At 51.8% G+C, this 25576-nt stretch overlaps 1 protein-coding gene across 1 annotated transcript in view; it reads left to right on the top strand.

Moving 5' to 3' along the window:
• PTGES3 (prostaglandin E synthase 3) overlaps nt 1–25576 on the top strand; it is a 45690-nt gene that overhangs the window by 10226 nt on the left and 9888 nt on the right. Inside the window, exon 2 of the mRNA XM_075337016.1 lies at nt 1297–1410. Coding sequence (XP_075193131.1) covers nt 1297–1410 — 114 coding nt within the window. The remainder of the gene's footprint in view (nt 1–1296; nt 1411–25576) is intronic.

Below are 25576 nucleotides of genomic sequence, written 5' to 3'. Positions count from 1 at the left end.
TAGGCTTTTTTGCAGTAGTACCCCATGACCAACGCCCCCTTGTAAAGACCATAAAAATTTGTACAAAATAAAATATCTCACGTTTCTTAACCTGTATGGGTTATTTAAAAAATAAATAAAAAAAATGTAGTATATAAATGACAAAATCTAATTCTAATCCTTTTTGACCTGATGACAGGTGTTTTTAAAGGAGACAAACTATATATTAAAGGGAACCTTTCACCAGGATTTTCATCTATAACCTAAAGCCAGTGCTATACGTGCACTATCAGACTGATTCTCTACATATCTTTAGTGGTCAGCTGGGATGTATGGGTTTTGAAATCCAAGAAAGGAAAATTTTTATAAAATGAACTCAGCACAGGGTTCTGCAAGTCAAAGTAAATCGATGGATGATACTTTATGCTAATTCTAATGGAGGGAGGGGATATCTGAATACCCCCCATATTTGATCCTCAGCTGCTGTCACTCAAGAAGCTAATGATTTTATAAAAACTTTACTTTCTTGGATTTCAAAACCCAAACATCCGAGCTGACCACTAAAGACATGTAGAGAATCAGTCTGATAGTGCAAGTATAGCACTGGCATTAGGTTATATACGAAAATCCTGGTGATTGGTTTCCTTTAAAGGGGTTGTCCACTGCTTGAACAACCACTTTTCATTCCCCATATTTGACCCATTAACATAAAAGCGCTTATACTCTCCGCACCAGCGTCAATCCAGTAGTATCGGCGCTCGCATTCCTGGGGCTCACGTGAGATTGTGACTAGTTATAAGCAGTCACTAACATGCTCTGTACTCGTTACGAGCAGTTGGATACTCGGATGGACAAGACTCAAATACTCGATTTATAATAATGGAAGTTAATGGGAAACTAATATAATTTTTCCAGAAGATTTCCTGGAAAAATGCTGGTCTTCCATTATACTTGAGTAGTGTCCAATCGAGCATCCTCGTAACAAGCATATTAGTGCTTTCTCAGCACTAGTTCTAACGTCTTGTGAGCCCAGTGACCACTGGCTTCTCTCTCCCTGCCTTCAGACAAATGATTGATAATCAGGAAGTACACGGCAGCTGCAGCTCTCCCTTCCAAAGGCGGACAGAGAAGCCATTGGTGATTGGGCATGGGACTCGCAAGGAACGTCACTGGAGGGGAGAATAAGGTTTTTTATATATATATAATTTATTTATTGGGCCAACCCCTTTAATATTTACTACGGTGTTTATTTTATACCATTTTTATTATCATGCAATTGTTATAAATGTTTTTTAATTCATTTATTTATGTATACAGGCAACCAGCCTCTGCAAAGTGGTACGATAGGAGGGATTATGTCTTTATCGAATTCTGTGTTGAGGACAGCAAAGAAGTGAAAGTAGACTTTCAAAAAGATAAATTAGGCTTCAGGTAAGTGCTGTCATTAAAAACAAACTCTGAAAATTGTAATGTTCGGACATAATGACAAGAACCTTGCAATACTAAATGCCTCATTAACTGATTGGTTAAAGGAGTTGTCCGACATAAATGCCAACATTTTTTTAAGCTAATCTGTGCTGTATTGTCATATAAAATATCCCTACGTTATTTTTTTTTTTTTTTTCTGGTTTCTAACTTTTGGTCCTCTTGACTTATCACTTTCTCTGCAGCTCTTTGTTTACATGCAGCTCAACCAAACATGACATCTTCCTATGACTTCACAGTCAGAGCTGGCACTGCCCGACCTCACTGATCCAGCCCCGCCTTCTGCCCACCTTCTGCACACACATTCCCTGTCAGCATTCTGCCCCAGCACCTGATATAAATAAATGCTATGTAATGAAGACTATATATAGCCCCTAATGTGAGTCTATAGGATATATATATATATATATATATATACTCTTGCACCCACCCCCACACCTAGAGTTGTCCCCCCTCATGCACTCTTCTCTGCCGCCCCTCCCCCGCTCTCTCTCACCCGTGCACGGTGTTCTCTCCCCCTGCACTCTTCTCTGCCACCCCCCCTCCCCCTGCTTTTCTGTATCTCACCCATGCACTCTTTCTCACCATGCACTCTGTTCTCTGCCCCCCCTCTCTTACCCATGCTTTATCTTCTCCGTGCTGTGATGAGTGCAGCCTGCTTACAGCTAGGTGATGCAGAGTTCAGTGTCGTTGTTTGCTGGTGTCAGGTGACGTCTCTGCTCCTGGCTGTATTGAAAAGCCGGAGGCTGCCGTTTGCTGCATTCATCAGTGTGAGGAGAGTGACAGCGCACGGGGGAGGGGAGACACAGTTACCCGGGCACCATACATCACAATTACCTGTGGCAAACAGCGCTGACGGTGTCCTAGACAGAGAGGGCAACCCTGTTTGTCCAGACCCGGGCACATATAGAGCACAAATAACAGCACACAGGGAGCGGGGGAGAGTACAAAATGTGGGGAGGGGGCAAGAAATAAAATTGCCTCCATCAGATCCTCCTCCATAGATGACCTCAATTTAAGGCTATAGAACAACCTCTCTACACTAACTTGGGTTGGAGGCAAAGCCATAACCACATGGGCAACATCTCTAGCAATTTCTGGGTATAAAGGAATTGCCTCATGCACAGTCAGTTTTGATAAACCGTTGAATTTTTCTATTTCTTTAAGAGCCAGTGAAAAATTTTGCTGAAATATGGTCAATCTGCTTGCTATAGGAGACGGAGTGTAATCTTTTTCCTTGCGACAATGCTTTGCCTGCTCCATGTCATCTAAATACTTGTCAAAGTTAAACTCATCTGATGAGAATGACGATATGGCAGCAGTAGCACTGTCAGGACCCAAGTCCTCTTGTGCCTGGCAGTCCTGTAGGCCTCTCCTCCTAACTGCTACCTCAGTCAGAGCTTCTTTTCCTTTAGTAAGCTGTTGATCATCAAGCAGTATACGATGAATAGGGTTCACATAAACAGCTGCCAGAATAATTTTATTTTCCAATAGCTGTGTCTCCCTCTGTTTCATTGAAGCAGAAATGCCATCTGCGATTAAACCGCTCTGGGACAGGCAAAATAGCAAGTTCTTCCACTCCCTTATGAAAATGCCAGGGGTTAAATCCTCAACTTGTAAATTTTTAGTCACGGTAAATGGGTGATTAAGCAATTCCTTCAATTCAGCCACCTGTGTCCATTGACCTTCATTTAGGGTTACCTGAGGGTTCGTGATATTTGTAAGAAACAGATTTAGTTCAAGCAATCCCTCAATCATTAAATAATTGCTGCCCCACCGAGTGGCATGATCGACAATTGCCCCTTTCCCAGCATGTCTCTTCAAGATGGAATCAATTTTAGGAGTTCTGGTGGCAATAACTAATTTCCTCACTTTTCCAATCAGATTCCAGCATGTCCCTCTTGCAGACTATCTCTTATTGCCAGCTGCAGCGAGTGCACAACACAGCGCATGTGATGAATATGAAAGTGTTTTGAAGCAGCTTCAACAAGATCATCTAATTCTAAAGTATCATTTTGCTGTTCTTCTGTTGTAATATCTATTTGTTCCTCAGTTACATGAACAGCACTGTGGCCTTCCATCTCTAACATACTGAATCCTAAATTTTCTTCTAGCTGTTGTTCATTACTCTCATTCATCAGTTTAATTGTACTTATCATGTTTGAAGCTGTGAGGTAAATCCTGGGATATGAAGAGGAATTATGACTAGAAGTCATAATTGCTCTCATCACTCCCTGGCAGTGCCCCCCTCCCTTCTTGTGCTCAAATGTCCAGCATCTGTGAAGGTGTCACATCCCACTTACACCTCCAACAGCCATCTCCTCTGATATGGAGATGAGATGATGTGCGGACAATGGACACAGGATGGCTCCCTGCCGTCACCCTGTAACAAGAGTTGTATCTCATTAGCAAGGCTTGGAAGTAGCCAGACAGAACGACTCCAGTAAAAAATGGTTCATATCTCGCAAGCCATATCTCCGATAAATATGGCAACCATAAAAATGGTGTTTGCGCAGGCGGACGATGCTGGCACACCTTTTTTATGGAAGGGGGAGCTTGGGAAATACCCCAGGCGTGATATCAGCCATATGGGAACTCGTAGACAGGTCATGAGTCCCCTCGTTCTGTAGCTAAATTCATAACTGTCACAATGAGAGCATTGGCGTCTGCCTACGACGCTCCCAGGCAAAGTTATGGCCAATATCCCCTTTGCTGGATAATTCTGATCCATGCAGGGGGAGTGGCAGTGCTTCCCTGTGAGGTCACTAAGGTAGGAGGGGACCTGGATTGCCCAGGCTGATAACCCTACTTCGGCCATTTTCCAGTGTTCTTCTGCTCGGGGGCCTGGTTGGGAAAGACCTGTGAGAGAGTTCCTGGAAACCTGGTCTACAGCGCCCCCCTGTGGCCAGACACACAAGGTAACTGATGTAATTGTATACCTGTTTGTAACCCATGCTTTATCTGTAACTGTACTCTGACATATGTATATTCTGTAGATTCCCTATTGTATATATTGTAGTTTCTAGTGTGCTTTAGGCGATTAAATTATATAATTAATCTTGAGCTGTTCTGTTATCTCGATCTCGAATCCCACGTCCGTGTGTTCGGCTAATAGTTACCGTGAAGCGGTTGGTGGCAGCGAGTTGTGCCAAGGATTATTGTGGGGAGGCCAGTGAGATTCGGGAAGATATTATATATTCCGCCCGCGGAGGTCGGGGGAATATATACCTTACTCTCACCGGGGACCCTTCAATAATCGGCATAAGTAGTATAGCGGCCTCCTTGCTTATTGTCGGGCAATTCCATAATTGGCCTGACTATAAGAGGGGCGCTAGAGAGCGCGTCACGTGCTCTGTCTGTCGGTCGGGAGGTATAAAGTAGGGGTGACCCCCACTTGTTACCCCCCGATTGTGACGTACTGGTAGCCAGCGCGGGGTATTTCTGAGTGACCCCCCCCGGTGGTTTGTGACATATTGGTGGCAAGCGGTGGGATCGAGATAATAGTGTGTGTGAGTGTGAGACCCATACTCCCAGACACTAAAGACTGCCTGCAGCAGCTGTGGCTGCTGGGGTCTTCAGACTAGCTCAACACTAGAGTGTCAGAGTGCAGATACTGTAAGGTGTGTGGAGGCATCAGGTGTCAGTTCTGTGTCAGTGACCAAAAGTCTGCAAGAATGGCTGAGAGCACCAGGAGCAAAGCCAAAGGAATGGCCGATGCTAAGGCCAGAGACGATGAGGAGGTTGTCCACGAGTCCTCCAGGAGCTCGACGCCAGAAAACAGCTCTGCAGAGGACATTGCACAACCGGGCACTGCTGGACAAGATGAGGAGCAGCTCGCCCAAGGGTCCTCAACGAGCCAGGTGCCAGCCCTCCGCTCTGCAATGGACAGTGAATCACCAGGCTCCGCAGCGGGCCGCAGATCACCACGTGCCATTCCACCGAGCCTGGGAGGCTCGGATAGCCTTCTTCAAATGGCTATGGCCCTACGCCAGGCTGGAGACCGGGAGGGCTACAAGGAACTCATGGCCGAGCGTGAGCGGCAAGCAGCGCGTGAAGAGCGCCAGGCAGAGCGTAACTACCAGCTGCAGCTAGCTCAGCTCCGGCCCTCATCAGCCACCCGTGACCTTCCAGACACCAAACTTCCAAAGGTCCGTGTTGAGGACTTCCCAGTGCTGGAGAAGGATGGAGACTTGGACTCTTTCTTGACTGCTTTTGAACGGACTTGCTTGCAGCACCATCTGGACAAGGACCAGTGGGCCAAATACCTGACCCCCCGTTTAAGGGGTAAGGCCCTGGATGTCCTTGGGGACTTGCCTGCTGAGGCAGATCAGGGCTACGACACCATCAAGCGGGCCCTGATCCAACAGTACAACCTCACCCCGGAGTCCTACCGCAAGAAGTTCCGGACGCTGCAGAAGGGACCAAAGGACTCCTGGGCTGACCACCGGCGGGCACTTGCCCGAGCTGCCGACCACTGGACCCAAGGCCTGCAGCTTTCCACCGGACCGGAGATCCTGGACTTGTTCATCACGGAGCAACTCTTGTGGAACTGCCCTGAGGATCTCCGCCAGTTCATCCGAGACCAGAAGCCAAAGGGGTCCACGGCTACAGCTGCCCTTGCCGATGACTACACCAACAACCGGGCCCCTGAGGCCAGGAGAGCGGCCACCAGCAGCACCTGGAGAGGGGGTAAGATGAATTCTGCGACTGCCCCACCTGCCCCTAGACTGCAGGGGGTGTCCCCCTCAACTCCCCTCTCCAGGCCCGTGGCAGAACCAAGACGGTGCCACCAGTGCAACCTACCTGGACACTTCAAGGCCATGTGCCCTCAGCGTCCCAAGGCCCCGGCTCCGTCCCCGTCCCAAGGGCCGCCCAAGGTGTATTGTGTGGGTGGGGGTGGTGGTAGGTCCCTGGACAGCTTCCAACCTGTCACCGTCGGCCGGTCTGTGACCATAGGACTGCGAGACAGCGCCTCGGAGGTGACTCTGGTGCGGCCTGAGATGGTGTCCCCCCAAGACTTGATCCCTGGAAAAACCCTCGCTGTCTCCGGGATTGGAGGCATTGACCCGGCGCTGCCTGTTGCTGACATTTATGTGGACTGGGGCGCAGGGCGAGGGGTGAGGGAGGTGGGGGTAACTGATCGGATCCCTGCAAACGTGCTACTTGGGACAGATTTGGGGCAAATAACCTCCCAGTTTGGCCCCGCCCCAAAGGCTGAACCTTCAGCCAGTGCTGACGTGCCTCCGGACCATGTTAATGTGTTATCTATGAATGATGTAAGGGAGGAGGGAGTGAACTCTGATATTTCTGCTTGCATAGACACCATAGACACACACTCAGCTGCAGCTGTGACAGGGGAGGGGGTCAGAGAAAGGTGTGACCATGCCTCTACAAGTAACCAGCCTGTGAGCTGGGATCTGTTGCCCTCTGCAGGGATAAGCAGAGAGCAGGGTGCTGCAGGGGGAGGACCAGTGTGTGGGGTGGGGGCTACCACAGCAAATGTGGGGTCCCCAGAGATTTCACAGCGGGGTTCTGTTGCTGCAGAGGGGGAACAGGCAGGTGAGATTGGGGCCGGTCCAGGAGCGGAAGTGCTCCCAGGTAAGATCTCGGTGCAGGGTTCCCCCACAACCGGGGTGTCAGGAAGCCAGGTAGGTCTGCCTGAACCGGCGACTTGGTCAGGAACGGAGGAGGAGCAGGCACGACCCACGGTCGCAGCGGCTGTGGCCGCTGTCACCCGCAGTGGGAGTGCTGGAAGCCAAGGGGCCTCCCGGAGGTCCGATAGCTCTTCCCCTTCTGACCAAGTGGCAGCCGAGTCAGGTGGAGGCCAGGACACAGGTCCCGGGGTACTGACCGAAGATGTGACAGTCTCGTCGATTCTGGCCACATCTAGTCAGGGGTTTCAGGCAGCGTTAGAAGCTGACGACAGCCTGAAAGCTCTAAAGGAGCAGGCGGCACAGCCTCCCTCGGACTCGGACCCGGAGCGAGTGGTCTGGGACCAAGGACGGCTGTACCGGGCCACGGTCCAGCAGGGTTCACCGGAGGCGTGGCCCAGGGACCGACAGTTGGTGGTACCCTATCCGTTCCGGACGGAGTTGTTGCGGATCGCACATGAGATTCCGATGGCCGGACACCTAGGGATCGCTAAGACCAAGGCCAGGTTAAACCAGCATTTCTACTGGCCAAAAATGGGGGCCGATGTGGCTGCCTACTGCCGTTCGTGTGAAACCTGTCAGAGAGTGGGGAAGGCGGGGCCACACCCCAAAGCCCCACTAGTATCTCTGCCAATCATCGATGAGCCTTTCAGGAGGGTGGCTGTGGATCTGGTCGGCCCGCTGGCCATCCCCAGCAGCTCCGGGAAACGCTTCATACTGACGGTAGTTGACTATGCCACCCGGTACCCAGAAGCAGTGGCCTTGTCGTCCATTCGGGCTGACAAGGTGGCCACCGCATTGCTGGAGATTTTCTCCCGAGTGGGTTTTCCCCAGGAAATGCTCACCGACCGGGGGACCCAATTCATGTCCCAGCTGATGGAGACCCTCTGTAAGCAAGTCCAGGTGCGACATCTGGTGGCCAGCCCGTACCATCCACAGACTAATGGCCTGTGCGAGCGGTTCAATGGCACCTTAAAGCAGATGCTTAAGATGTTGGTCGACTCCCATGGGCGTGACTGGGAGCGGTATCTCCCACACCTGTTATTTGCTTACCGGGAGGTTCCACAGGCCTCAACAGGATTCTCACCGTTTGAGCTCCTGTACGGGCGACGTGTGCGGGGCCCCCTGGCTCTGGTGAAAGAGGCTTGGGAAGGGGATTTGGCCACCCCTGGAGTGTCGGTTATCGAGTATGTCATGCGCTTCCGGGACAAAATGCAGGCCTTGACGCAACTGGTACACGACAATATGGCTCAAGCCCAGGCCGATCAGAAGCGTTGGTACGACCAGAACGCTTGTGAGAGGACCTACCAAGTGGGTCAAGAGGTGTGGGTACTGGTCCCCGTACCACAGGACAAGCTTCAGGCAGCCTGGGAAGGCCCATACCTCGTGTACCAGCAGCTCAACCCTGTGACGTACCTGGTCACCCTGGACCCTGCCCGTGGAAGGCGGAAGCCCTTCCATGTGAACATGATGAAGGCACATCATGAGCGGGAGGCATGTGCGCTCCCCGTGTGCAACCTGCCCGAGGAGGGAGAAGCGGAAACCCTCTTGGATATGCTAGCCCAGGTTAGGGCAGGCGGATCCATTGAGGATGTGGAGGTTGGCCACCAGCTCTTGGAGGACCAACGGTCCCAGCTGTGGGCCACCCTACACCCCTTCCGGGGGTTGTTTACCAACCAGCCCGGAAGGACTGACTTGGCTGTCCATCACGTGGACACTGGGGATCATCCCCCGATCCGGCGTTCAGCATATCGGGTCTCCCTGGAGGTGCAGCAACACATGCGCCAGGAGATTGACGAGATGCTGGAGCTGGGGGTGATCCAGGCATCCAACAGCGCTTGGGCCTCGCCTGTAGTCCTCGTCCCTAAGAAGGACCGAACCACTCGGTTCTGCGTGGACTACAGGGGGCTCAATGCTGTCACGGTCGCCGATGCGTACCCAATGCCACGCATCGATGACCTGCTCGATCAGTTGGCCGGGGCTCAGTACCTGACCATCATGGACCTGAGCCGGGGATATTGGCAGATCCCCCTGACTCGCAAGGCCAGGGAACGCTCTGCCTTTATTACCCCATTTGGACTGTACGAGTCCACGGTGATGCCATTCGGGATGAGGAATGCCCCTGCCACTTTCCAGCGGATGGTCAACACCCTGCTCAAGGGACTTGAAGGGTACGCGGCCGCGTACCTGGATGACATTGCCGTCTTCAGTCCCACCTGGGAGGACCACCTAGAGCATCTAGCACAGGTGCTCAGGCGGATCCACCGGGCAGGTTTGACCATCAAGCCGGGAAAGTGTCAGCTGGCCATGAGCGAGGTCCAGTACCTCGGTCACCGGGTAGGTGGGGGAACGCTGAAGCCCGAGCCTGAGAAAGTGGAGGCCATCGCATCCTGGCCCACCCCCAGGACCAAGAAGCAGGTGATGTCCTTCTTGGGGACCGCTGGGTACTATAGGAGGTTTGTTCCATGCTATAGTAGCCTGGCAAAGCCCTTGACGGACCTTACCAAGAAGAAGCTGCCCTCTGCAGTCGATTGGACAATGGACTGCGAGACAGCCTTCCGGGCCCTAAAGGACGCCCTGTCCAGCCCGCCCGTGCTACAGGCAGCCGACTTCACGCGGCCGTTTGTAGTACAGACCGACGCCAGTGACTTCGGCCTCGGTGCGGTGCTCAGCCAGGTGGACTCTGCGAGCCAAGAGCACCCAGTCTTGTACCTGAGCAGGAAGCTGTTACCAAGGGAAGTGGCCTATTCTACAATGGAGAAGGAGTGCCTGGCCATAGTGTGGGCCCTGCAGCGTCTGCAACCCTATCTATACGGGCGCCACTTCATCGTGGAGACGGACCACAATCCCCTCAGCTGGTTGCACACCGTCTCTGGGACGAATGGGCGATTGTTGCGATGGAGCCTTGCGCTCCAGCAATACGACTTCACCATTCGCCACAAAAGGGGCCGTGACCACGGTAACGCAGACGGGCTGTCCCGACAAGGAGAGGTCGCGGACGGGCGCACGGGGGAACACCGGAGTGTGCTGCCCCCTAGCGCCCTCAAAAGGGGGGAGGTGTGAGGTAAATCCTGGGATATGAAGAGGAATTATGACTAGAAGTCATAATTGCTCTCATCACTCCCTGGCAGTGCCCCCCTCCCTTCTTGTGCTCAAATGTCCAGCATCTGTGAAGGTGTCACATCCCACTTACACCTCCAACAGCCATCTCCTCTGATATGGAGATGAGATGATGTGCGGACAATGGACACAGGATGGCTCCCTGCCGTCACCCTGTAACAAGAGTTGTATCTCATTAGCAAGGCTTGGAAGTAGCCAGACAGAACGACTCCAGTAAAAAATGGTTCATATCTCGCAAGCCATATCTCCGATAAATATGGCAACCATAAAAATGGTGTTTGCGCAGGCGGACGATGCTGGCACACCTTTTTTATGGAAGGGGGAGCTTGGGAAATACCCCAGGCGTGATATCAGCCATATGGGAACTCGTAGACAGGTCATGAGTCCCCTCGTTCTGTAGCTAAATTCATAACTGTCACAATGAGAGCATTGGCGTCTGCCTACGACGCTCCCAGGCAAAGTTATGGCCAATATCCCCTTTGCTGGATAATTCTGATCCATGCAGGGGGAGTGGCAGTGCTTCCCTGTGAGGTCACTAAGGTAGGAGGGGACCTGGATTGCCCAGGCTGATAACCCTACTTCGGCCATTTTCCAGTGTTCTTCTGCTCGGGGGCCTGGTTGGGAAAGACCTGTGAGAGAGTTCCTGGAAACCTGGTCTACAGCGCCCCCCTGTGGCCAGACACACAAGGTAACTGATGTAATTGTATACCTGTTTGTAACCCATGCTTTATCTGTAACTGTACTCTGACATATGTATATTCTGTAGATTCCCTATTGTATATATTGTAGTTTCTAGTGTGCTTTAGGCGATTAAATTATATAATTAATCTTGAGCTGTTCTGTTATCTCGATCTCGAATCCCACGTCCGTGTGTTCGGCTAATAGTTACCGTGAAGCGGTTGGTGGCAGCGAGTTGTGCCAAGGATTATTGTGGGGAGGCCAGTGAGATTCGGGAAGATATTATATATTCCGCCCGCGGAGGTCGGGGGAATATATACCTTACTCTCACCGGGGACCCTTCAATAATCGGCATAAGTAGTATAGCGGCCTCCTTGCTTATTGTCGGGCAATTCCATAATTGGCCTGACTATAAGAGGGGCGCTAGAGAGCGCGTCACGTGCTCTGTCTGTCGGTCGGGAGGTATAAAGTAGGGGTGACCCCCACTTGTTACCCCCCGATTGTGACGTACTGGTAGCCAGCGCGGGGGATTTCTGAGTGACCCCCCCGGTGGTTTGTGACAGAAGCATTGTCCTTTATTTTTCTAATCTGCTTTTGCTATTGACAACATCTATGAGCTCAAAAACCTTTCAGGTGATGCGGGTTTTAAAAAGCTGATCTGCTTTTGAAGCTGAAAAACGTATCAAACGCTATGTGGGAATGTAACCCTAGATCAGGAATAGAACAAATATTTAAAGGACATTTCATAACTTTCCCAAATTCCTATGAAAAAATATTCAGCACATTATGTATTAAACTACTGTACCCAATGTATTAATATTTTAGGAGTCGATCCATTTTATACCGACTCCAACTCCACCAAAATGAACAGACTCCACGACTCCGACTCCACAGCCCTGCTTGGGATTGTGTTGCAGCCAACGGCAAGGGGAACATTTCACTGGTTGAGGGAAGAATGGATTCCATGAAATTTCAACAAATTCTTGATGCAAACATAACTCTCATCTGTAAAAAAAGCTGAAGTTGAAAAGTTTGGCTTCTACAAATGGATAATAATTCTAAACACACAAAATCCACAATAGATGACCTCCAAAAGGCTCAAGCTCCAGGTTTTACAATGGCACTCAGTCCTTGATCTGAACATCATTGAAAATTTGTGGCTAGACCTCAAAGGATCAGTGCATGCAAGATGACCCAAAGATACCAATGCAAATTTCACAAAAATGTATAGGGTAATAAAAATGGGTTTTCTGGTTTTGGAAAAACCCTGTCACCAGGGTTCAGGGATTTTTTTGTTCTGTTTTCCTCATCCTCACCAGGAGTTGTAAGATGCTTTCACTGCTCCCATGTCTTTAGGCTATGTGCCCACGGGCGCTCATACCTGCGGATGTGCACACGGGCGCTCGTACCTGCGGATGTATCCGCAGGTACGAGCGCATGTTTCCCGCAGCTGCTCGTCTGCGTCCGCAGCTATTTTTAGCTGCGAGATTCCAGCGGAATAGCTGCGGGAAACATGCGAACATTCATGCAGCTTACCTGCAGACGTCCCGGCCTCTATCTCCATAGCAGAGGGCCGGGACATCCGCAGGTAAATGCGCATGAATAATTGACATGCAATAATACATGCGGATGCGGACATCCGCAGCATGTTCGGCAGCCGCACTTTCCGCAGCGTGGACACAGCACTCCCCATGTCCCATAGGATAACATAGGGAGTGACTGTACATGCTAAAACCGGATTTATCTGGAAAATCCAGAAAAATCCGCAGAAACAAGCTCCCGTGGGCACATAGCCTAAAGGCCCAGTCACACACATCGACTTACCATGGATCCCGAAAACGATGCGATCTGATAGGGATCGCTGATAAGTTGCTGGGAGGTCGCAGGTGAGATGTCACACAGAACCTTACCAGCGATGCAGGAACAATACAGGTCGCAGTAGCGACCTGTATAACTATCTCAGCAGTCACTGTGACCCTGTCACACAGTGTCAAACATAGCGAGGTGTCCTGCCCAGCAGGACATCGCCTTTGAAGAAAATGGCCTGCACCATTCTGCAACGACTAGAGATCTCACAGCAGGGGCCTGATCGCTGGTAGATGTCACACATAACAAGATCGCTAACGGGATCGCTACTGCGTCACGGAAACCGTGACTCAGCAGCGATCTCGCTAGCGATCTCGTTATGTGTGACGGTACCTTAAGTCTAGTTAGCTGCAGCCAATAAGTGAGTTGAGTAGTTCTGTTGAGTAGTTGGTGTGAGTCGCTGACCTCAGTTACCGGCTGCAGTGGTATCTGTGTGACATAAACACTGCGGTCACCAGTGGCGGAGCGCAAGTCAAGAGCAGGTTTTTAAAGAGACTTTTTAATTGTAAATATTAGCCAGGAGTCTGTTTTGAATGTTTCCAGCACATTTGGTCAACTGACTGTGAAGGGGCTGCAACATTCAGTAAATCAGTGCGAGCACCCTCTTCCCCCGATTTTATAAGGTCGTGTGGTGTGACAAAATCCATTCGATTTAGATTTTATATTGAGGGCTCCTGTTACAATGGCAGTGAGCCAAAAGTTTTTGTATTTCTCATGTAAGTTGTAAGTATTCTGCAATAAGATCACCGATTTTCAACCCAATGAGTATCCAGAATTGGAGAGTAGCCCATATTTGCCTTTTCTGTTATCGCTCCTGAACTTCTCTCATTACATGCATCGGATCCCAGAGGTCTCCTGTTATTGTTAGTTAAACCTGTGTGCAACACTAGAAGCCATTTTATAAAGCTATCCACCATGACCGTGTATCTGTCCTGCCTCCCAGTACCTCCTTCATGCTTGTACACTAATTGCAATGTTCTCTGTGGTTTTCACACTGCAACTGTCTTCATTAAGCTGTTCCCCTTGTGATCTGGGTGTTTTGCAGTTAAGTCTCTTGACATTTGCAGCAACAGTGTTCAGAGAATCTGTAATATCAGACTGTGACACTAGCAGCAATAAAGAACATTACTTGATTCTGGAATCTAGAACACAATTCATACTAAAGTTGGCTATATAGACTTAGTCGCCCTACAGTCAAAACTAAAGATGATATATGGCAAATGCACAATCAACATAATTTGTACTTTCCTATTGAATTTTCAGTTTTGACTGAAGGGTCGCTTTAAAGGTTTATTTCCATTTTATAAAGTGATGCTATATTTCTTTGTCGCTCCATTGGGAGACCCAGACAATTGGGTTGTATAGCTATGCCTCCGGAGGCCACACAAAGCATTACACTAAAAGTGTAAAGCCCCTCCCCTTCTGCCTATACACCCCCCGTGCTCACGGGCTCCTCAGTTTTTTTGCTTTGTGCGAAGGAGGCAGACATCCACGCATAGCTCCACTGCTTGGTCAGCAGCAGCTGCTGACTAGGTCGGATGGAAGAAAAGAGGGCCCATAACAGGGCCCCCAGCATGCTCCCTTTTCACCCCACTCTTGTCGGCGGTGTTGTTAAGGTTGAGGTGCCCATTGCGGGTACACAGGCAGGAGCCACATGCTGTTTTCCTTCCCTATCCCTTAATGGGCTCTGGGTGAAGTGGGATCCGGATCGGTCTCCAGGCACTGGGACCGTGCTCCCTCCGCAGCCCTTGGGAATCTGCAGGATAGAAGCTGGATATCGTCAGGGACAAAGCCCTGCTACTATGAGGTACTCTGTGTCTCCTTGGGGACCGCGCATGGAGCGCTGGTCCCATACACATTGCAGCTCTGCTGGGTGTGTTAGTGCGCCGGACATGGAGTGCTTGTGCCAGACACTTTCCAGCTCTGCTGGGTTTGTTAGTGCGCCGGACATGAAACGTTAGTGCCATACACTTTCCAGCACTGCTGGAGGTGTTAGTGCGCCGGGGGACTACGCGCGGCCGCGCTTATTGCCGGCCGCGCTTATAACTTTAGTCCCCGGCTTCTGCGGCCTAGTGTCGTTCTTTCCCGCCCACAGGCCTGCCATTCAGGGGAGGGGCGGGAAGCTGCACGGATCGTCAGCAGAGGGCTGGAGCATACATTAGTATCCTCCTCCCTCCTCACTCAGTACAGTGGGGCGCTGGATTCCTGCACTTTTCTTGGGCACGCCCACGGTCTCCTCCTCCTCACAGAACGCCGGCAGCCATTCCTGTCAGCGATTCAGACGCTGAGGAGGAGAGGCAACACAGGGAGACCCAGGCAGGGAATCTGGCGACCACACAACCGCTCTAAGCTGGCCCCACTGAGTACCGAAGTGTGTATGATATATATATATATATATATATATATATATATATATATATATATATATATATATATATATATATATAGGCTTTTAGGCTATACATTGCACTGTACGGTCGCTCTGTTGAGTTTTGGCTATATACCCTCCTGGTTGTTCTCAGAGGAGACATGTCATCTGCAAAAAGCAAGGGTGCCACAGCACGGACGTATTTTGCAACCTGTACCTCATGTACAGCTGTACTACCGGCAGGGTCCACTGACCCTCATTGTGTGCAATGCTCGGCCCCGGTTGCGCTTACTCAGCCGGAGCCTCTGCTATAAGTGGCCCAGGTGGATCCACCTGCTACCACTGTCCAGGTGACAGGGACGGAGTTTGCAGCCTTTGCTGACAAGCTGTCTGACACTATGGATAAATGGTCTGCTAAAATACTGGAAGCTTTGCAGTCCAGACCGGTGATTCAGGCCCCGGGCTCTATCCAATCCTTGCAATGTGCCCCGGGGGTAACCCACAGGTCCCAGGGTGAGGTCTCTGACACGGACCGCAGTCCCAGGCCGCCCAAGCGGGGTCGCTGGGAAATTCCCTCCACTTCATCACACTGTTCAGGGTCCCAGCAGGGGGACTCTCTGGAGGATGAAGCGGAGGTCTCAGATCAGGATTCTGATACTGAAGCCGCTCTCAACCTAGATACACCTGAAGGTGACGCAGTAGTGAATGACCTTATAGCGACCATCAATCAGGTGTTGGATATTTCTCCCCCAGCTCCTCCAATTGAGGAGTCTGCTTCTCAGGAGAAATTCCGTTTCAGGTTTCCAAAGCGTACATTAAATATGTTTCTGGATCACTCTGAGAGGCAATCCAGAAAAACCGGGACTACCCAGACAAGCGTTTTTCCAAGCGCCTTAAGGACACACGTTATCCCTTCCCCCCCCGAGGTTGTCAAGGGCTGGACTCAGTGTCCTAAGGTGGATCCTCCAATCTCCAGACTGGCGGCTAGATCCATAGTTGCAGTGGAAGACGGGGCTTCACTCAAAGATGCCACTGATAGACAGATGGAGCTATGGTTGAAATCCATCTATGAAGCTATCGGCGCGTCTTTTGCTCCTGCATTCGCAGCCGTATGGGCACTCCAAGCTATCTCAGCTTGTCAGGCGCAGATTCATGCGGTAACACGTACATCTGCCCCACAAGTGGTGTCCTTAACCAATCAGGCGTCGGCGTTTGCGTCCTACGCCATTAATGCTATCCTCGACTCTGCGAGCCGTACGGCGGTGGCATCCGCCAACTCGGTGGTACTCCGCAGGGCCATGTGGCTACTTGAATGGAAGGCAGACTCTGCTTCCAAAAAGTTCTTAACCGGTTTGCCATTGGCTAGCGACCGCTTGTTTGGTGAGCGATTGGATGAAATCATTAAACAATCCAAGGGAAAGGATTCATCCTTACCCCAGTCCAAACCAAACAGACCTCAACCACGGAAGGTACAATCGAGGTTTCGGTCCTTTCGGACCGCGGGCAGATCTCAATTTTCCTCGTCCAAAAGGCCTCAAAGATCAGAGGAACTCAGATGCATGGCGGTCTAAGTCACGTCCTAAAAAGACCGCCGGAGGCACCGCTCCCAAAGCGGCCTCCTCATGACTTTCGGCCTCTTCAAACCGCATCCTCGGTCGGTGGCAGGCTCTCCCGCTTTTGCGACATCTGGCTGCCACAAGTAAAAGACCGATGGGTGAGAGACATTCTATCTCACGGTTACAGGATAGAGTTCAACTCTCGTCCTCCGACTCGTTTCTTCAGAACATCTCCACCCCCCGACAGAGCCGAGGCTCTTATGCAGGCGGTGGGCACCCTGAAGGCGGAAGGAGTGGTGATCCCGGTTCCTCTTCAGCAACTGGGTCACTGTTTTTACTCCAACTTGTTCGTGGTGCCAAAAAAGGACGGATCCTTCCGTCCCGTTCTGGACCTAAAGCTGCTCAACAAGCATGTGAAAACCAGGCGGTTCCGGATGGAATCGCTTCGCTCCGTCATCGCCTCCATGTCCCAAGGAGATTTCCTGGCATCAATAGACATCAAAGATGCTTATCTCCACGTACCGATTGCGCCAGAGCTTCAGCGCTTCCTGCGCTTCGCCATAGGGGACGAACACCTTCAGTTCGTGGCACTACCTTTTGGCCTGGCAACAGCCCCACGGGTCTTCACCAAGGTCATGGCAACAGTGGTGGCAATCCTACACTCTCAGGGACACTCGGTGATCCCTTACTTAGACGATCTACTGGTCAAGGCACCCTCTCAAGGGGCATGCCAACACAGCCTGAACATTGCTCTGGAAACTCTCCAGAGTTTCGGGTGGATCATCAATTTTCCAAAGTCAAATCTGACACCGGCCCAATCACTGACATATCTTGGCATGGAGTTTCATACTCTCTCAGCGATAGTGAAGCTTCCGCTGAACAAACAGCGTTCACTACAGACAGGGGTGCAATCTCTCCTTCATGGTCAGTCACACCCCCTGAGGCGCCTCATGCACTTCCTAGGGAAGATGGTGGCAGCAATGGAGGCAGTTCCTTTTGCACAGTTTCATCTGCGCCCACTTCAATGGGACATTCTCCGCAAATGGGACAGGAAGTCGACGTCCCTCGACAGGAACGTCTCCCTTTCTCGGGCAGCCAAAGCTTCCCTTCAGTGGTGGCTTCTTCCCACTTCTCTGTCGAAGGGGAAATCATTCCTGCCCCCATCCTGGGCTGTGGTCACGACGGACGCGAGCCTGTCAGGGTGGGGAGCGGTCTTTCTCCACCACAGGGCTCAGGGGACTTGGACTCAGACAGTCCTCCCTTCAGATCAATGTTCTGGAGATAAGGGCAGTGTATCTTGCCCTAAAAGCATTCCAGCCGTGGCTGGAAGGCAAACGGATCCGAATTCAGTCGGACAACTCCACAGCGGTGGCATACATCAACCACCAAGGCGGGACACGCAGTCGGCAAGCCTTCCAGGAGGTCCGGCGGATTCTGCTATGGGTGGAAGCCACAGCCTCCACCATATCCGCAGTTCACATCCCGGGCGTAGAAAACTGGGAAGCAGATTTTCTCAGTCGCCAGGGCATGGACGCAGGGGAATGGTCCCTTCACCCGGACGTGTTTCAGGAGATCTGTTGCCGCTGGGGCATGCCGGACGTCGACCTAATGGCGTCCCGGCACAACAACAAGGTCCCGACGTTCATGGCACGGTCTCAAGATCACAGAGCTCTGGCGGCAGACGCCTTAGTTCAGGATTGGTCGCAGTTTCAACTCCCTTATGTGTTTCCTCCTCTGGCACTGTTGCCCAGAGTGTTACGCAAGATCAGGGCCGACTGCCGTCGCGCCATCCTCGTCGCTCCAGACTGGCCGAGGAGGTCGTGGTACCTGGATCTGTGGCATCTCACGGTGGGCCAACCGTGGGCACTCCCAGACCGACCAGACTTGCTGTCTCAAGGGCCGTTTTTCCATCTGAATTCTGCGGCCCTGAACCTGACTGTGTGGCCATTGAGTCCTGGATCCTAGCGTCTTCAGGTTTATCTCAAGAGGTCATTGCCACCATGAGACAGGCTAGGAAACCAACGTCCGCCAAGATCTACCACAGGACTTGGAAAATTTTCCTGTCGTGGTGCTCTGCTCAGGGCGTTGCTCCCTGGCCGTTTACCTTGCCCACTTTTCTGTCCTTTCTTCAATCCGGATTAGAAAAGGGTTTGTCACTAGGCTCCCTTAAGGGACAAGTCTCCGCGCTCTCTGTCTTTTTTCAGAAGCGCCTAGCCAGACTTCCACAGGTACGCACGTTCCTGCAGGGGGTTTGTCACATCGTACCTCCTTACAGGCGTCCGTTAGAACCCTGGGATCTGAACAGGGTGCTGATGGTTCTTCAGAAACCACCGTTCGAGCCAATGAGGGATATCTCTCTCTCGCGCCTTTCACAAAAGGTGGTCTTCCTAGTGGCAGTCACATCACTTCGGAGAGTGTCTGAGCTAGCAGCGCGGTCATGCAAAGCCCCCTTCCTGGTGTTTCACCAGGACAAGGTGGTTCTGCGTCCGGTTCCGGAATTTCTCCCTAAGGTGGTATCCCCTTTCATCTCAATCAGGATATCTCCTTACCCTCTTTTTTTCCTCATCCAGTTCACCAATGTGAAAAGGATTTGCACTTGTTAGATCTGGTGAGAGCACTCAGATTCTACATTTCTCGTACGGCGCCCCTGCGCCGCTCGGATGCACTCTTTGTCCTTGTCGCTGGCCAGCGTAAAGGGACACAAGCTTCCAAATCAACCCTGGCTCGGTGGATCAAGGAACCAATTCTCGAGGCTTATCGTTCCTCCGGGCTTCCGGTTCCCTCGGGCTGAAGGCCCATTCTACCAGGGCCGTGGGAGCGTCCTGGGCTTTGCGGCACCAGGCTACGGCTCAGCAGGTGTCAGGCGGCTACCTGGTCGAGCCTGCATACTTTCACGAAACACTATCAGGTGCATACCTATGCTTCGGCAGATGCCAGCCTAGGTAGGCGAGTCCTTCAGGCGGCGGTTGCCCACCTGTAGGACGGAGCCGGTTACGGCTCTATTATGAGGTATTATTTACCCACCCAGGGACTGCTTTTGGACGTCCCAATTGTCTGGGTCTCCCAATGGAGCGACAAAGAAGGGAATTTTGTTTACTTACCGTAAATTCCTTTTCTTCTAGCTCCAATTGGGAGACCCAGCACCCGCCCCTGTTTTTTGTGTACACATGTTGTTCATGTTGAATGGTTTCAGTTCTCCGATATTCCTTCGGATTGAATTTACTTTAAACCAGTTATAATTTTTTCCTCCTTCTTGCTTTTGCACCAAAACTGAGGAGCCCGTGAGCACGGGGGGTGTATAGGCAGAAGGGGAGGGGCTTTACACTTTTAGTGTAATGCTTTGTGTGGCCTCCGGAGGCATAGCTATACAACCCAATTGTCTGGGTCTCCCAATTGGAGCTAGAAGAAAAGGAATTTACGGTAAGTAAACAAAATTCCCTTCTTCTCGGATATATGATCGTAGAGGTCTAAAGTTTGGGTTTATCACAATCCTTACAATGAAGGGATCACAATACACCTAGTCATACATATTACTGTCTGCCAATATACCAATATCTTTACTTCAGCCGACTTTAGTCTGTGTATGGACTTTTACACCTGGTGTAAGGCCTACAGTGGAGATGTATGACGCGGATTCTCTTTAAAAGGAACCTGTCACCACTTTTTTGGCCTATAAGCTGCGGCCACCACCACCGGGCTCTTATAAACAGTATTCTAACATGCTGTATATAAGAGCCCAGGCCGGGGGTATAACATAAAAAACACTTTATAATACTTACCTAACGGTCGCGCTGTGGGCCTTATGGGCGTCTCCATTGTCCGCTGCCGGCACCGCCTCTTTCAGCCATATCGTCCTCTTTCTGAAGCCTGGGTGCATGACACAGCTGCGTCATACACACTCGCCAGTCCCACGCAGGCGCACTACAATATTTTGATCTGCCCTGCTCAGGACCTGAATGCCAGCGAGTGTGTATAACGTCGGACCCGTCATGCACCGCGGCTAGAGAAGGAGCACAAAGATGGACAAGAGTCGGCACCGGATGACTAAGACGCCCATAAGGCCCACCGCGCGATCGTTAGGTAAGTATTCTAAAGTGTTTTTTATGTTATGCCCCCAGCCTGGGCTCTTATATACAGCATGTTAGAATGCTGCCCGGTGGTGGTGGCCACAGCTTATAGGTCAAAAAAGTAGTGACAGGTTCCCTTTAATGTCATGCAACACGGCCTCCTTCCTTACACCATGCATCAATGTAATTGTGCTTGTAATCTAATGCGCATTAACTAGGAAAGTTGGAAGTAAGGTGAACAATAAAAATACTCATTGTTGACTCCTTCAGTGCTGAATGTCCACTAATATTTGAGGTTTATTAATGCCTCCTTTCTTTATGGTTCCTTTGGGAGACCCAGACCATGGGTGTTTAGCTTCTGCCTCCGGAGGACACACAAAGTACTACACTAAAAAGTGTAGCTCCTCCCTCTGAGCTTATACACCCCCTGGTAGGCAGTCCTAGCCAGTTAATTGCTTTGTGTCAGGAGGCATAAATCCACACATGCATTCTCATCTGATTTGTTTGACTTTTGGAAAGAGTTTGAAGAAAAGCGGGTCCATGTCTGGACTCCCGGCATGTCCCTTCTCACCCCACTGTGTCGGCGGTGTTGTTAAGGTTGATTTACAAGGCTGCAGCCATACATGCCGCGCCCCTTCACCATCCCTTCTGGGCTCTGGCTTGAAGTGGGAGCCAGCACGGTCTCCATGCCTGTCAGGAGTCCGGTCTCCATCCACAGCCCCTTGAGGATTCTGTTGGACCGGAGCACTCATCCCCAGGGACATGGCCCTGCGTCTCAGCAGCTAAGTACCTGAGACGTTTATGTTGGGGGTCCCGGTTCTTTATTGTAAGGGGGGAGTATGCTGTATGTGATTGTTTTAACTTTTCCGGCGGGTTCTCTAGCTTTTGCCTGAGAACCGCGCCGATGGTGCCTGCTTGTCGGCCTCGCCGCTTAAATTTAGGCCCCGGCTTCACCGGAGGCCTAGTTTCGTTTTCCTGCCCTCGCATGTCACTCATGCAGAGGGACAGGTTCGGCTCCTCCCGGCGGCCGTTCTACACAGGGGAGGGACACTCCCCACTGCTGGGGCGTCCCTTCTTCCCTGCAGGTCTCTATAGCCCTCCAGTTCCCGCTCTTTTATAGGAACGCCCCTGGTCCCGCCCCCTCTCTTCGCTCCGGCGCTCATTTCTCAGGCAGAGTTCACTCTGCTCTGGGACATCCTGCATTCTGCATCTCTGCTGAGGTGCTGCGACTGGGGGACCGTGTTTCGTGATCTGGAGGGCACACAACACCGCGCTCAGCGGTCTGGTAAGCCACAGCCGGTCTCTGGTTGTGGACCTCTGTATATTCTCCCTGGGGTTCATTCTCTGCAAAGCCCCCACTCCAGCAGCATGTCTCACACAAGGAGCAAGGCTCCAAAGCTTTATTCTACATGCACTGCATGTAAGCTCCTGCTGCCTGAGCCGAGCACCTATCCACATTGTGATGTCTGCTCTAACTTGGCGGTGCCACAGCCTGGAGTCTCACCCCCAGTGGTCTCTCAGGCTGCTGCTGCACCTGTGATTGAACCCCCGGCCTGGGTAGAGTCTTTTTCTAGGTCCATATCACAGTCATTTGCTGAGTCCATGGGGCTTTTGTCCAGGACTTTGATGAATATGCATCAGCCCCCCTCACAGGGTGCCTCTAATACCCTTGACAGAGGACTCCTATCCTCTGACCTCTGTCCATCGGAGCTCACGGAGGATTCATCATCTGATCCCAGACCCCGTCCTTCTAAGAGAAGGCGCAGGGTTTCCTCCCCCTCCCCATCCCACGGCTCTGTCTCAAGAGCTGACTCTCAAGATGAGGAGGATGCCCTCACTGGGGGCTCGGAGGCTATGTATCCCATCGATTTCTCTGAGGGTGACTCAGATCTTAGTGATTTGATTGCTTCTTTTAATTCTGTGCTGGATCTCAATCCGCCAGTGTCAGAGGAGCAACTCTCTTTGGCAGACAAACATCAGTTTACCTCGCCTAAGAGAGTGAAGAGTGTGTTCTTTAACCACTCCAGTTTTCAGACCGCCGTGACCAAACCCAGGGCCTGCCCTGACAAACGCTTTCCAAAGCGTGGTTCTGATGACTGGTTTCCATTTCCACCTGAGGTGGTCAAGGAGTGGTCTCACTCCCCAAAGGTAGACCCTCCGGTGTCTAGGCTATCAGCCCGGACCGTTGTGTCGGTGGCTGACTGCACCTCACTTAAGGATTCCACTGACCGTCAGATTGACCTTCTGGCCAAATCTGTGTATGAAGCTGCGGGGGCCGCGTTTTCCCCGACTTTTGCAGCAGTGTGGGCTCTCAAAGCCATCTCTGCTTCTCTAGAGGAGATGCATTCCCTCACCAAGGAATCTATGCCTGAGATGGTTACCTTAACTGCTCAGGCTTCAGCTTTTTCATCCTATGCCATGTCTGCCATGCTAGAGGCTGCTCACCGCACTGCGGTGGCTTCAGCTAATTCTCTTGTTATCCGCAGGATTTTGTGGCTTCGAGAGTGGAAGGCAGATGCTTCTTCCAAGAAGTTTCTTGCTGGGCTCCCTTTTGCTGGTTCACGGCTGTTTGTTGAACAGCTGGATGAAATCATTAAAGAAGCTACTGGCGGGAAGAGTACTTCCATGCCACAAACCAAGACCAGGAAACCCGCCCAGGGTAGGAATCAATCGAGGTTTCGTTCCTTTCGTTCCTCCAACTGGTCATTCTCTAAGCCTTCCGCCTCGTCCGCTAACTCGGCCAAGGATCAGAAATCCAACTGGCGCCCAAAAGCGCGTCCGCAGAAGACCGCAGGAGGTTCTGCCACTAAGGCAGCTTCCTCATGACTCTCGGCCCGCTCCAGCCACGTCCTTAGTCGGTGGCAGGCTCTCCCACTTTGGCGACGCTTGGTTAAAGCAAGTCTCCGATCAGTGGGTGAGAGACATCATATCTCACGGCTACAGGATAGAATTCTCTTCCAGCCCTCCAAACAGATTTTTTTTCTCTCAACTCCCCCCTGCTCCAAGGCCGCCGCCTTCTCGCAGACCGTGGCGTCCTTGCAGGCAAACGGAGTGATTGTCCCAGTTCCCGCTCAGGAACGGTTCAGAGGTTTTTACTCAAATCTCTTCCTAGTTCCAAAAAAGGACGGTACCTTCCGGCCCATCCTGGATCTCAAGCTTCTCAACAAGCATGTCCGGGTGCGGCATTTTCGCATGGAGTCTCTGCGATCAGTCATTGCCTCTATGACCCAAGGGGAGTTCCTGGCGTCCATCGACATCAGAGATGCCTATCTACATGTGCCAATCGCAGTGTCACATCAGCGTTGGTTACGTTTTGCGATAGGAGAGGATCATTTCCAATTCGTGGCTCTCACCTTCGGGTTAGCCACGGCCCTTCGGGTATTCACCAAGGTCATGGCGGCAGTGATTGCGGTCCTGCACTTCAAGGGGTTAGCAGTGCTTCCTTATCTGGACGACCTTCTGGTCAAGGGTCCATCCAGCGCAGACTGTCAGCGGAGTGTTTCGCTCACTCTCGCCACCCTAGCCCAATTCGGGTGGATTGTCAATCTTCCCAAATCCACTCTGACTCCGACCCAGAGTCTCACGTACCTAGGGATGCAGTTCGAGACTTTGCCGGCACTTGTGAAGTTGCCCTTAGACAAACAGTTGTCACTCCGGTTGGCGGTGCGCTCTCTCCTGAGGCCCCGCCGTTATACCCTCAGGCGTCTGATGCAGGTGCTGGGTCAAATGGTGGCCTCCATGCAGGCGGTTCCCTTTGCCCAGTTCCATCTGCGTCCTCTGCAGCTGGACATTCTCCGCTGTTGGGACAAGCGGCCTTCCTCCTTACAGAGGTTAGTGGCTCTGTCGCCACGGACCAGGAGCTCTCTTCAGTGATGGCTTCGACCCCTCTCCCTGTCCCAAGGGCGCTCCTTCCTGACTCCGTCCTGGGTGATTCTCACCACGGATGCCAGCCTATCCGGCTAGGGAGCGGTACATCTCCACCACAGAGCACAGGGCACTTGGACTCCGTCCGAGTCAGCCCTTTCAATCAATGTGCTGGAAAGCAGAGCTGTGCTTCTAGCTCTCCTAGCCTTTCACCACCTGTTGGTGAGCAGGCACATTCGAGTCCAGTCAGACAACGCGACAGCGGTTGCCTACATCAATCACCAAGGCGGGACACGCAGCCGCCTGGCAATGTTGGAGGTCCAACGCATTCTTCAATGGGCGGAGGACTCCAAGTCCACCATATCCGCAGTCCACATCCCTGGCGTAGAAAACTGGGAGGCAGATTATCTCAGCCGTCAATCCGTGGCCGGTGGTGAGTGGTCTCTGCACCCGGCAGTGTTTCAGTCAATCTGCCGCAAGTGGGGCACTCCGGACGTGGACCTAATGGCATCCCGTCACAACAACAAGGTTCCGGTTTACGTGGCTTGCTCCCACGATCCTCAGGCCTTCGCCGCGGACGCTCTGGTTCAAGACTGGTCCCAGTTTCGTCTGTCCTACGTGTTTTCCCCTCTAGCTCTCTTGCCCAGAGTCCTGCGCAAGATCAGAATGGAGGGCCGTCGAGTCATCCTCATTGCACCGGACTGGCCCAGGCGAGCTTGGTATCCGGACCTGCTCCAACTGTCCGTGGAGATGCCGTGGCATCTTCCGGACCGTCCAGACCTGCTCTCGCAAGGTCCGTTTTTCCGCCCGAATTCTGCGGCACTCAAATTGACAGCGTGGCTCTTGAGTCCTGGATTTTGACGGCTTCTGGTATTCCTCCTGAAGTCATCTCCACTATGACTCGGGCCCGTAAGTCTTCCTCCGTCAAGATCTATCACAGGA

The sequence above is a fragment of the Anomaloglossus baeobatrachus genome, chromosome 2 (assembly GCF_048569485.1).
Source record: "Anomaloglossus baeobatrachus isolate aAnoBae1 chromosome 2, aAnoBae1.hap1, whole genome shotgun sequence".
Taxonomy (NCBI): domain Eukaryota; kingdom Metazoa; phylum Chordata; class Amphibia; order Anura; family Aromobatidae; genus Anomaloglossus; species Anomaloglossus baeobatrachus.
The sequence above is the reverse complement of the archived record's forward strand: the minus strand, read 5'-3'. Positions and strand labels throughout refer to the sequence as shown.